We start from the raw sequence: 14,346 nt of genomic DNA, 5'->3' as shown, positions 1-14,346 counted from the left end.
TTTAGTTTTGGAAGGCGACTCCACTTTAGTTTTGGAAGGCGACTCCACAGTGGAGGAATTTTGGAGTCCGGACTCCCGAAGTCCAGCCAACTCTGCAGCCATATTCCAGCACACTTCTTAAGACTATTCTAATAAGACATTGTATCTGCAGTGAATCGAAATGGATCCATAGCTTAGTTCTTTCGTTCTTTTGGAATTAATTGCTCTCTCCCAACCAAGCAATCATGAGTTCGAGACTCAACACGAAATCATAAGCAATGAAAATGGCACTCATGATAAAATGCTATTTTAAGGTCACAGACCGTAATGTCGGTAATGTCGTAAAAGGGAACGCTTTGAATCCCACTATAAATTGTAGGATTTAGGCAATGAACTGTATGCTTTTATCACATATCTTCACATTTTATGCATCATATAAAATACATGTCTGAGTACATAGAAGCACTTGTCTTTGAATTTTTGTGATTTCATTTGAGCTTTTTTGGTTCTAAACAACTACTTATAATGAAAAATAAGGATTTAGGAGTCATGTTTTTTAATTATTGTGCTAGCAATGTATGGATGGAGCTAAAGTGCGTAATTTAGTTATAACATCATCAAATTTCATCAATTAATTTTTAAATTCACGAATTTTTTGAATGACTGTCTTTTTTAATTGTGTCGCTCGGGATGATAACTATGTGTTGTTTTGGAATCATAATTATTACTGCTTAAAACTGCTTTTTATATATTTTAAGGCATTTTTTATCAAATTTTTCAACGCGTGACACGCTAAATAATTCAGGATGTCACCACAGCATGACATATTAGTATAACGCGGAGCTTAATTTGAGATTCACATAGCCAAAGTCATAGATTTCCAATTAAATCAACCAATAGTTCATTTCAAATCCTTAAATGACCAAAATGAACTTTCATTTCAGAACGTTTTCAGCAAAAATGCGCTGAAAAGTATTCTCTTCCTGTTAAAAAAATCTAATGCTCAATGGATTAATGCCAGAAAATACTTACGACGATTTCGATCAGCTTCCTCTTGCAATAATTTTTCAATTTTTTCCGGAAAATGTCTCTTGGCACACCATACCATACCAATTACGGACAACACTACAAAAACAGTTATTAAGCCTAACCAAAATGGCTCTTGTAGCATACGTTCGGAAAGTGGACGATATGGAATTTTCATTCGTCTTTCACATTTTGGCCCCTCGAACCATGCAAAGCATCTACATATTCATAAATAAATTAAAAAAGAGAATTTTATTTTCATTTTAATTAAAAATTGAGCCCAAAGGCATTCCATACCTGCACTCATAACCACCATTTTTTTCAACACATTGACCGCGATTCTCGCATGGATTATCATTGCACGGTTTCTGTCTTTGATCGCACGTCATGCCCAAGTAACCCGATTGGCAATGACACTGTATGATATTAAAAATTGTTAATTAATATCCTTATAATTAATTAAAATAAATTGTCTACCTTAAAGCCATTTCCAGTTAATTCACATTGTCCAAACACACATGGTTCAAGTTCACACATTGTTAATCCACAAAAGCGACCCGTATAATGTCCAATGCATTGACATATTTGCTTTTTACCTGATAAAATGCACTTTCCGCCATGTTGACATGGATTTGGATTACAGCTCTCAACCCAATCTTCAGTACTCGTTATCAGTTTCATTTTGTAGTTTATATCTGTTGATAGACATACAATAAAGTGGGATAGAAGCGTAAAAATCGATAAATAATGTTCATTCATGCATACTCTCGAATGGCTTGATATTATAAATTATATTTCACGTATGTACATGAGCTGACTTCAATTCTGTATTGAGTATTCCAATATGTATGTCACGTTCCTTATAATATAAACATTTTGTTTGAAATGAAGCAATAAATAAACATTTTACAACTTGTTTGTTCTGTCATGAAACACTATTTTCATTGAAAAAAAAAAGGCACACTCTAGACGAAATTATTTTTGGATATGCTTGTCGTCGATCTCAATCAATCGTAATTGACGTCATGTTTTTTAAGGATATTTGTGTGTTTCTGAGAAGGTGCTTAAGATGTATTTTTAGATATAGAGTAAGGTATAGCTTATATATGTCATGAGAAATATGACATAATGACGACATGCCTCTTATTGGTCAGTTTGGAGATTTTTTGGATATAAATAGCCATTTGATGGGTGAATGAGCTTTGATGGCTTTGCTCTGTTTGAAGCATTCCCGATTGACACAACTTTACATGGCAGTTAAATGGTTGGCTACATCGCAATCAAATGATTGGGCGCATCGTAGTCAAATGGCTAGCCAAATGGCAGGTCACATAACAGCCAAATAGCTGGCCACGTGGCAATCAAATGGCCGGCCATATGGCAGTCAAATGAACTCCATATGGCATTCAATTGACTGTGATGAATAATATGCACCACAACCCGTGTAGTTGTAGAATTGAACCCACGCACTTATAAAGAGAGAACGACAGATATCCTGTCTGATTTCTTAACCATTTGCCCACAGGGGCTGCACAGCGGCCTTACTCTGGGGCTGACAGATTCACCCATATATGGCTCGATACACCAAATTCCGCTATGCTCAGACACCACAAGATGCTTCATTGTTATTCAGATTTTTGCAAACATTATCTTTTTTTAATCTAAATTTTCAAATTTTGAACTTCCGTTATTTTTTCAATCAAAATTAAAATTTACATTCTTATTCTCATAAGTTTCAATAATCATGACAGTTTCAATAATAATAACTAATTAACGTGAACATAATGTCAGCTGATTCCATCAAACAGTCTCAATCAATATCGCATATAATAATCCTCATTTTCCATCTCATCCTCAATGTCATTGTCACCATCTCAAGATCATATCTCGTCTACTTCAGACACCTTCTTAGCTTACTAAATCATCATTCCAGTCACTCTTTACAGATCATTGCACGACTGTCGTAGAATAATCTTTCTCGAATCTAACCGACCGTTCAATATCATCAGCATCTCTCAATGCTTTTATCTCGAGTACTTGGAGTATCTCATTCAATCCATTTCATTATGCAAATAAAAGCAACTTACCTGACTGAACACGTACGGTGGCATTTAGAATACCAAGTTGATTATTGTTTGAATACTGTCGTATATGAATCGTGTTAAGATATGAAGTTATGAATATAGCTGGCGCGGAAGTCTGTTTAATGCTATTCGATTCTATTTTTGGATTTATTGTACATAGTTGCCAAAATGTTCCATTTCTATCGGCATATTTATCGTAAATCTGTAATGGTTATATACAAAAATTGTATATAATTATTAAATAACATGCAGCACAGACATTGTTCATTCATAAAACGAAGAATAGTAACCATAAAATAGACTATAAAGGAAAAGGAATAAGAAACAAACCTCAATTACAGCACTATCGTTACATCCATTCTCAGTAAATTGTACACCACGTAATTCGATCGATATGACATCGCCCGACGGTGCTATGAGATGTTGAGTGTAATCAATACTTTCCGGCATGCCCTTAGGATGTGGATAATTGAGATGGTAAACACGTCCAAATGTCAAATTTGATAAGTTCACAATTCGATGTTCAACAATTTGTGGCACTAACGTGTTAGTTGATGGACAGAATGAAATGAACATGAGAAATTGGGTTAATTATTTGGTCACGAAGAAAAAAAATAATCAAAATTTATTGTTTTTGTGAATGAAAAAAATGTGACGAAAGTCGTTTGGTGTCAAGGAAGCATTTTAGAAGATTGATCTGCATTATTGTCGTTTTTATGGGCATCCTTGGATTTATTATACTCTTGAGCAGGTCGTTTAAGATTACGAAGCTCTTTTGGTTTGGATGAATTAATTAATCGGAAGGCTCACAGCATATAAATGGCTAAAAATCAGACTTCAAGCAAACGTGACTGTGGTTTCAGGCTAGATTCAATGAAACTCGTCCTCAGACCAGCGTCAAGTCAACTTATACAGATAGACATTTGCTGATCAGACCTTAAGATCCATAACTAGGCGTTTATATGCGTGATGTCAGATTGAGGTCGAATTTTTGGTCATTTCTATGCCGTCTGCTCTTCGGGCTAGTCGAGAAACATCAAGAAGATGAAGGATTTATAATGGAGTCCATATGAAGTCGAAACAACAACACAGTTTCTGTTAGAAATATGACAGTATTTGAACTGTTAAAGACATGGACTAAAATTGAAGTTTAATGCCTATTCTAGTGTTTCTCAACTTTTTAGAATCCAACACAGTCAATCAGGGGTTAAGGAATTCATTTTAAATCAGGGAAAGAGACTACACTTAACCATTTGTTTAGTATAAAGTAAAGAATCGCAATTCTTTTTGCGACACACTTAAAGCATTTAGCGACTCAATAATGCAGTAATGGGCAACCTTTATTGTTGATCATCTTTGTGTTTCAAATTAGAGTTCCCCTTTTTAACGTGTCTTAGCACACTAGTCTTCATGTCACACCCAAGTGTCACAACACACAAGTTTTCCACCTCTGCATTAGTGTGTATCGCAGAACACAGCTTGAGAAACACTGCCTTGTTAAAAACAATGAACTTATGTGTACTTGCGAAATTTACACAAACCAAGTTAGATGATTAGACAGTGAAGAAGCATCGAACAATTTTTAGATTAAACCAAATTCCTCAGAGCAAAAAAACTTTTTACCTACTCTACATGATAGCTACTTGTTATACAGAATGAAACTTTTACAACAAGAGCAGATCCATAAAATAAAATTCTCGTGAAATTTCCTCAAAAATATTTTTACAAATCCAAATTTATATTACAAATAAAATTATCAAGAAGCAAAACGTAGGCAGGAAAAAGGTCGACGAAAAGAAGAAACCTTAAAAAAAGTTTCAACGTTGCCTTCAAACTCCATTAAAGTGATTGATGTACTAATGACGGCAAACGACGTAAAAAAATATGAAAACATAATTTCCCAAAAAATGAGAATCGTCTATTATTAAAATGTACATGTACAGTGCGTATTCAAGTTATTCATGTTAATTACAGACAGAATCTACTTACTTGTACGAAAAGCCACATTAAAGCCCTTCCCTCGTGGACTGCCTCCTGTTTTTAAATAGATTTTAACACGTTCACCAAGACTCGCATAAACGCCATCGCTGACAATATTTGATTCTTGGTATGGCTGTAATAAAACACCGTCACCAAGGTCTATGTGCACGGACGCATCATGCTCAATTTTAAATGTTAGAAATTCGATCAAAATTTTACGTCCAATTGGTGATTGAATTGTGTAGCTACAGTTGAGATTATGTAATAAAAAATGTGGAAAATTTGGACTACTTAAATTTCCCTCGCGTGATGTCAACGTTTGACCAGGACATGCTGATATATCAATTGATCTCCATATTGCCGAGAATCCTTCACCCGATATTGCATTGTCGGAAAAAAAGTTCAGAAGTATCTCATTTGAGCGCGAGACAAAATCAAATTGTGACATATCACCGTCATGACTTCCACACCATCGTACATACGATTGAAATGATGGCGATGAGTCATTTAAACCAACAGTTTTAATTTCAATTTTATTTGTTGATCGTTTTCTTCTACGATCGAGGACGTGACGTGTCGATGTCTCATCATTATTTACAATGCCATTTTTCGTTGATGGCGCATTTAAGTCATTTTGATTTGTTTGTACATAATGAAATTCGGAATCTTGTACGCTAACATAGTCATATAAACATTCTTGCTGATATTCAATGTCAATCTTTTGAAATTGCATTACGATTCGACTACGTTTCGGTGCTATTATTTTAACCCAATAATTAATGTTTGATGAATATTGATTCGGATAATCAGGTGATGTTAATCGTCCCTCAATTTCCGTGATTGTCATATTTTGTATTAATGTATTGCTTTTCTTATTTTGCTTACACACGTAACCGCCTAATTGTGAGCACTTTTGTGATGACCAAAATAAATTTGATGGAAGTCTTAAATTGCCAGTCGATTTCCATTGAACACCCAAACAGACTGGATCATTTTGTGCTTTTGACATTAACTTTTCTTGACCTTGCGTCCATCCACCCGTAAATGATATTTTTGAGCCATCTGTCCATTCAAATTCGCCGTCTCGTGAATATTCACCGCCGAGCCAATAGAAACGTCGATGATTATATTCTGGATTGTTTCTTATTGCTGTGACAATGAATCTAGGATGATGATGAGAGATAATTGAGAGGAAATTAATATTGAATGTAATTGGAACAGGGTTGGGGTGGTAGATTGTAGTCAACTAAAACCGTCTAAAGCCCTAATTTGCTATTCTTCCAGTTGAACGGGTTATGATTAGTCGACCCTACGTCTAGCAATAAACTAAATCTGGCGTTGTCTAACTTTTGGTTCCAGTAATTCGACTGTTATACTTAAGAAGGCGAAGTACTAACAGTTACTAGACTGGTGATAGTATTTGAAATCGGGAATCCAAATGAAATATCCTTTTTCGAGAACCTGACCTTGTTAAGTGAGCTATCAAGATACTTCTGCTCTCTTAAGGATCATATCCGATTTTAATGATACATCAACTTAGTTTTACCCTTGTTGGCTTTACTTTGGTCAAGAAAGCTTTAGCTTAGAGCTTTTCCTAAAGCTAGCTACAAACGAAAGCTTGAATTACTGTGTCTTGGTCAACCTGCGTAAGGCATGAGATTGAATTGTACTTAATTCTTCTCTAAATCATTTTCAGAACATTAACTCATGATTCTGTTCCTAGCCTTAATAATCCCCAACCCTGAAATCAGTAAATATAAGTATAATTTTCATATAAATTACCTGTGCTCATCGGAGGATGAGACCGATGATAATTGTGCGCCCAAACTGTGGCATATTTTTTGTGCAACAACCCACTCAACTTCGGGAAATGATACAACCAGATAGCATGATTCGTTGAATAATTTTAAACGTTCATCGACACACTCCGATGCAGCTAAGGGGGGGAATTGAAATGAATATTATTAATTATTTAAAGGAATTGGAAGTAAAATTCATTTCAGAATTTCATTACTGAACTTAATTTTTAAAAATAATACAATAGCTGTAGAAATAAATTAATTATGTATCATATTTAATTAAAGGATATTGTCTAATTGAAAAATAATGCTTATACACACATAAAAGCTCAAAGTAAAGCTCAAGCGATAGAAAGAAAAAGAGGAAATAATTGATATTAATTTTTATAGAAAATATTCTCTATTGTATCATACAATGGAATGAAATATCCTCGGGAACTTTACATTTCCCTAGATAATCTAATGAGCAAGTCAATCAAACTCAGTAAATTTATTATTTATTAAACTTTAATTGGATAGAAAAAAGTTCATTTCTGTAGACAATCGATGGTTTTTTAATGATTGTTCTTTGTTTCATGAACTTTGTCATTAGAGATGACTATGTATAGATTGGAAGGAATTAAACTGGGATTTCAATCATCCAATTAAAGTTTTAATCTAATTAAATTTGTTTAAAAGATGATTTGATCAAATTTAGCTGTTAACGGTCGATTGATATTTGAATTTTGTTCGAAAGTTCAATTTTTGAACTCCTATGTTTAGTTGTAGACCCTTTTCATAGAAATCTTTAGTTTGTTTTCAATTGTCAATCAATAAACATTTGTTTGTTAAAATCAACTTCATTGCTTTTTAAGCTGTACAATGGCTGTAGAATTGCTGTACAGCATCTAATAGATTGCAACAAATTCAATACTAGCCTATATTCAAAATGAAACTATATTTTATCGAAACAACAAAATAAGGCATTTTTAAGCTGCTCATAAACAATTCAAAACCAAACCGATTAAAGTTTCAAGCTGTCTCTTGACAATCCACAAGAAATAAGCACGAAACTGCATGGAAAACTTAAGATTTGCTTGATATGAAAATTTAAACAGTGCTGTTCGATAGCGATGCATGAATAAATAAAAGTAAAACTGCAAAATATTCATGTTGACTTTAAAATTATTATTCAGCATTTAATAGTCCCAAAGCGTATCCATGTTTATTTGACTTAACACATTTTACAGTCAATATCATGGAAATTCATAAAGTAAAAAGATTTTATTAAATTTTCTTCATAGAATGTATAAATTTACAATCTAATTCGTAGCGTACAAGTGTATCCCTGTGGGATGTATAATATGTACAATAGGAAACTAATAAATAATAAATGAAATGCATGCATAAAAGCAGAAGCTGTGTAGAAGAAGTATAGAAGGAAAAAAGTTTTGTGCAGTATAAGCGAGGATTTTGAGTTTATGAGTAACTTTATTATTATATCAAAAGAGAAATATGACGAGAAGAGAGTTAAAAAAAGGGAAATTCATTTAAATTCAAAAGCTCAATGCATTGGAAAAAAAGAGCTTCTCATTGAAATTCATCAATTTTTTTTGCTGTACTGCTTTATTAAAGGTGGCATATAAATCTGTCTTTAAACCCGAGCAAGCAAACGATAGAGTCATCTTCAAGCGACTCCTGTTTAAGGTCATGGATCACTACTGATCTGTACGACCAGCGAAGTAAATAAATAATTAATGGCTTAAAATGGCTCGCTGTCACGGTTCTGTTTAGGCAACTACGTGTCTTATCGTTAATTCGATGGTATAGCAGTACCTTAATGAATACCTTGTGCTGTTCGGGAAAGTATTTATTGCCCAACGATTCATGAATCCGAGGTAAGGGTAATTATAAGAACTGAAAACTTGGCTCACAGCCTCCCTTAGTAGACTACAAGCAATATTGTCGTGGGGAGTGGTTCGAATCCCACTGTCATTAAGCTGTTCTTAAATAAATCAAGATAAAGCCTATCATGTTCCATAATTAAAAATCATTCTAATGACTCTAGGGTCTGGGATTCAGCTAGGACATTTAGATATCCTGTGATACATCGAGTTCCTCTTTTGAACTAGTTTGTATCAAATACTGATCTACAATATCTTCATACAATTCAATATCAAATCAAAGCTGAATAAAGCGCAGCATTTGCCAAAATTCATCCCTTAATCAAGTTATACGAGCTATTAATGGATATACACACATAACAAAACTTTCTCAATTTCTTTATTTCTCCCCTCCTTTTTTGTATAAATTTCCAGCATTAATTCATAGAATAAACAAGTAAGTATTGATTGACTAAATCTTTAAGCCAATGCTGGCAAACAGAAATTTTAGGAGTACCAATTTTTCGAACTCCTAAATTAGGAGTACCAATTTTTCGGACTCCTAAATTAGGAGTACCAATTATTCGAATATATTTGAATATTTTAAAACCGTTACAAAATCTTTGTTCATTTTCTTATTTTACAACTGTAATTTTTCACATAAATCATTAAAAATGATTAAACAGTGTTGTTTTATTAATTGTAGTAGTCGTGTAGATACTGGACACAGTTTATTTAAGTTACCAGCAAGTTTTTAACCGTCAAAAATTTGAATTTTTTGTAAACACTAACACCACGACAGAAAAATGCTAAAATGTGTAAAAATTTGATTTGCAAAATTTTCTACTTTTAGACGAATTTTTCTAGTACAGAAGCATTGTAAATGCTTTATTATATGCTAGTCTAGCTAACTAAAGCCTAAATTCAATGTATCTTTTTGTATTTGTTTGAAAATTTTTGATTGAAATTTTGCAAAATTTTACAAATTTTATTGTTTACATTAGCATACAAAAAAATCGAACTCGAAACATTTAAAAATTTTCGAGTTTAACGACATAACCTCTTGTTTGCCAACATTGGTCTTTAAGCATAATTTAATTCATTGAAAGCTATTCAAACAATTTTCTGAGCTAGTGAACTCTCGAATTGACTGCGTAAATCGAAAAACCAAATTACTTTCTTCCTAATTTAACATTCCTTGATTATCATATTTATTTATGCAGCTATTGAATTATAGATTAGAATTGCTAAATTAGAACTTAGTTCTTTAAAGCTTAAACTGTGATTTTTAAACATTTTTTAGTTTTTGTTTATATTCTATTTTTAAAACATGAATTGAGGTCAAGCTGAATGAAATTCGAACATGTAAACACAGACGACCTTGATAATGCTGACTGGAATAAAATGTAAATTTTGAAGACAAAAGTAAATTTGTTTGACCTAGAAAATATGGAGAATAGTTGTGGATGAAGATATAGGAACTAAATTTGAATTTTTATGATTTTGTAGAATCTATGGAATAGTAAAGAAGTATGATTATCTTGCCGGAAGACACAAGACGTTAAAATGACCAACAATCCCATACCAGAGGGGACTTAACCCTTGTCTGAGGTTGGATTTCATAAAATCTGGCCTGAAGAAAGAGTCATACTGGCCTGGGATCTGATTTTAAGTCACTTCTTTTCCTTGTGGTTTCCAGGCTTGTCGGACAGCACCAAGAATCCTAATGGACATTTTGAGCAGCAAAACTTAAGGAAAATGATAGAAATTGAATCCATTCAAAGGTATAATGGTTCCAGTTGAGTTTCAGAACTCTAAATTAATATCAAATTTAGTCTTGTGTCACTTGAGTATCACCCAGACTTACTTTAATGAAGAAAGAATCTAAGATTTCCATTTAAGGCGATTCCGAAGATAATCTCATCTGATTCATCTCAAGCCAAGACAATCTCTGACTTTTTGAAAATAAGAATCAGATCGGATATAACTTAAATATTTCACTTTAATCTTCTTTCAATTTCCCAGAAAATTCTCGCCGAGCACCTTGAAATAATGAAAATAGAAAAGAAACTGACCGTGCAGCACGCGTCAAAAAGTGAGGAATAAGAAATTCCTTCCTGTGAATTTCCAGTTATTTTTGAAATATTTTAGTTAAAAATAAAGAAATTCCGAGAAATTCTCGTGACTATACTTTAATTCATAAAAATTTCATTTCAGCCCCGAAATAGCATCTCAGCATTTATCCAAAATGTAATAATGAAAATATTTATATTTGAATTTTCCATTCGGTAAAAAAAGATGAAAATTTCTTGTGCGCGATAAGCGGAATTTTAATAAATTTTTACTCAAATGACGTACAAATTTTGTTCTTTTTGTTCCCCACCCCGAACGTAAGTAAAAAGATGAAATTTATTATTTGTTATTTTTAGAGTAAATATGTATATACTGCAGTGGTGGGCAACCTGTGTGTTCCGGCCCTAGTGACTAATGGCATTTGGGAATGCCATGAATCGTACGTCATGCGCAGTTTTGTCGTATCTTACCAACAGAGTGTGCCACGATAAACAAAAGGTTGCCCACCTCTGCAAAAGTCAACATCTCACAAAATTGACGCCTTTTTTTTTGCTACATCAACATTGAGAACATGAATTAAAATTTTGTTCCTTTTTTTAGCAACTAGTTTAAATTCATAAAGCATTAAATTATTATTGTGCTTACAAACTGTTGCTATCAACGTGAATGACATGAAAATGGGTAAGGAAGCATGTTATGTAAGAATGTTGATTAAAATCAACAACAGATTCAAATAAACATCATAAAAATATTTTTGTAAATCAACTTAACTTCATTCACTAAAAAGCTCATTTTACTATATTTTACTTTTTAAAGAAAAAGAAAAGTTTCTAAAGCTTCGCAATTTTAAAAGATAATGAGTGAGTAATTTTATTAATTGGAGCGCGTTATTGGGATGCATTGTAACCGATCAGTATTTGGAATGATACATTTAAGATAGAATTTTAATCATAGCCTCTCAAAACGATGAAATGGTATCAGTGACCTAAATGGTAAAGCGTTGGTCTCTTGTGCCAAAGGTCATGGGTTCAATCCCAGGTCAAGTCTAATTTTGAAAACTTTCATTCTAGTTACGAAACTCGATTCGTGTGTTGGGTGTAGTATTGAGGTCTTTGGCAGACAATTTGTCTCCATTGCTTAGTATATCCCAGAACTGAACTCAAACTTTATACTAGATCAAGTTTACTCTACTTGGTATAAGTTTTGATTCGCTTTCGAGTTTCGTAGTGGAACCAATTACCTAGGAATTAGGTAGATTGCAAGGTTCATCAGGTTTATGACTTACTGGATCTCACCTTTAAACTGATGGTATATAATAGTCTGAAGAATGTAGTCCTGGAGGTAGGATATGGATGGAAATCAGATCTTAACTTACAGTTCCTTTAGTACACGAGGATAGATCCTTAAAATTTGAATCTCCTAAATTTTTGAGATCAATACCAATAATTTCGAACCTATCCCTCCTCCCTCATTTACACAAATTTTTGATTCCTCTCCAGATTCTGAAATGATCTCAGGTATATTATAGTTACAATGTCGACACGATGGACATTATTTATTGAGATAAAGTCACGATGTTCTTAAAAATGCAACAAGTATCTACATTTTCAATATTGTTGTGTTGTTTCCCCATCCAGTCGAAGTGAACAAATAATCGCAATTTTTCCTTCATAAAAATGTGTTTTTTTTTTCCTTCTTTTTTTAAATCTGCTAGCAATAAGCTCTAAAGAAATTTATTTTAAGGATAATTAGCATTCAAAGAAATCCTCAACATTATATTATATAATTTATTTCAAGTATTTAATGAAACTTACCGCGCATTTCTTGTACATCTTGTTAATTTATTTTTATTTTATTTTTTTAATAAAACATATTTCCAAAAGAAGAAACAGAGAGAATGTTCATTGGACGATTTTATACGGAATAAGATGCCGGAAGGTATGAAGGTGAACATAACAATGTGAATGAGTATACAACGAAAAGAAAACATTGTTTAAAGCTTTTCATGATGAAAATATAAAAAAAAAATAAGTTTGGGGATTTTTGTAGTTTGGGTAAGGAAGGTTTGGTGACGCATTTAATAAGGGTAAATTGTCCTAGTAACCATGACTGTCTATTTATTTGCTGAAAACTAGCTGCAGTTGCTATCTCCGAAATGGAACTAGTTGCGAGTAGTCGATTTTATGTATAGTTATCCTATTGATACATATTGAAGTGTAGTCAACAACACGACTAGCAGCACCAATGTGCAAATTCGATAACATTTCAATATGTATCATTCCGGTACCATTCCGGTTTGTATTCGAGTCTACTTGAGTCGATTTTTCCATAGAAGAATCAAGTCGACTTCGGGCTCTGAGGTCGCAGTCTGTTCCACTCGGGTTTAGACTAGATTTTAGCTAACTTTTATTAAATTTGGTTACTGGGATTGGATTTAAAATTTTGAGGGATACACTCTAGGTATGCTAGCACCCCGAGCAACACAAAGTAGGAAAAGGATTCCTTCTGAAGTTTATACTGATTCAATACGAATTCAGAGCTCCGTGTGGCTTCTAAATGACACTTGCAGTGGTCTCGCTAAGAAATATAAGGATTTGAACTAGTTGCAATAGCTTCATATGCCATTTCAGGGATTATAACATTTTTGAATCAACTTTAGTTCCAGAATTCTAATAAATTCCTTTTAATTTGCATAGTTTTTTAGTATCACTTCAGAACATAGCCTAACTTTATGCATCAAACTAAGCACTTCAACATAAATTTACTTGCATTCTCCCTTCAAGCATAATCAAACATAAAAACATTTTATGTCAGATATTTTTACGTCAAATCAACCTTTGGGGAGTCTGTAAAGTAAAAATTCAGTCTCTAAAAGCCCGAAATGCACAAAGTGACTATCAGAACTGTAAACTAGTGCTCGCATTATATAATATATTCTATCCATTATTATTAAATTGTTGAGGATAAAAAAATGTTATAAGATTTTTTCCTCTTAACAACACACATATAAGAGCAATCTCGATAAATTAAATAAATTAAAGCTTGAACAAAGTTTAATTTCTTTAAGAGCATCTTGACGGCAATGTTAAGATTATCCAAAGGTGGTAAAAAATGAATGAAAATTAATTAAATTCAAAGCATTAATCTTTCTGTTTCTTTCTCTTATTTCTAACAATAGACAGCAAGAAAAATAGAATTTAGGTTGGGAATAGACTTTAATAATAGTGTAAAAATATTTTAAAAATTTGAAATTAAATTTCAATTTTATCTGAGAATTCTGTAACGGCTTTCTTGTTTTTGAATTTTGAAATTAGTGTAATCTTAGTTCAGGTCATTCAATATTCTACAAAATTGGAATTTTAAGTAGGGTAAACAACCTATTTTTTTGTACAAACTCAACTTACTAAACTTCAAGTGAAAAATTTTCATCTTTAAAGCAAACTTTTTCTATCATAACTTGCTTTAAACCATACTTCTTTGATTGTACTTTTAGTATAAACCAATACTTTTTGTTGTTATGCAGCACAAGATTGAAAATTTGCA

At 32.7% G+C, this 14,346-nt stretch overlaps 1 protein-coding gene across 7 annotated transcripts in view; it reads right to left on the bottom strand.

Annotated features, from left to right (window-relative positions):
• LOC139086942 (uncharacterized) overlaps window positions 1-14,346 on the bottom strand; it is a 95,937-nt gene that overhangs the window by 23,488 nt on the left and 58,103 nt on the right. For all 7 annotated transcript variants that reach the window (XM_070635597.1, XM_070635599.1, XM_070635595.1 and 4 more), the window contains exons 9-15: window positions 6,852-7,005; window positions 5,079-6,232; window positions 3,420-3,628; window positions 3,093-3,291; window positions 1,483-1,700; window positions 1,303-1,421; window positions 1,012-1,223 (exon numbers count right to left, since the gene is read on the bottom strand). In XM_070635597.1, coding sequence (XP_070491698.1) covers window positions 1,012-1,223; window positions 1,303-1,421; window positions 1,483-1,700; window positions 3,093-3,291; window positions 3,420-3,628; window positions 5,079-6,232; window positions 6,852-7,005 — 2,265 coding nt within the window. The remainder of the gene's footprint in view (window positions 1-1,011; window positions 1,224-1,302; window positions 1,422-1,482; window positions 1,701-3,092; window positions 3,292-3,419; window positions 3,629-5,078; window positions 6,233-6,851; window positions 7,006-14,346) is intronic.

Source organism: Chironomus tepperi, unplaced genomic scaffold, assembly GCF_022539635.2.
Source record: "Chironomus tepperi strain 1889 unplaced genomic scaffold, CSIRO-AGI_Ctep_v1 contig_93, whole genome shotgun sequence".
In the NCBI taxonomy this organism is placed as follows: domain Eukaryota; kingdom Metazoa; phylum Arthropoda; class Insecta; order Diptera; family Chironomidae; genus Chironomus; species Chironomus tepperi.
This window is presented reverse-complemented; position numbering and strand designations above follow the sequence as displayed.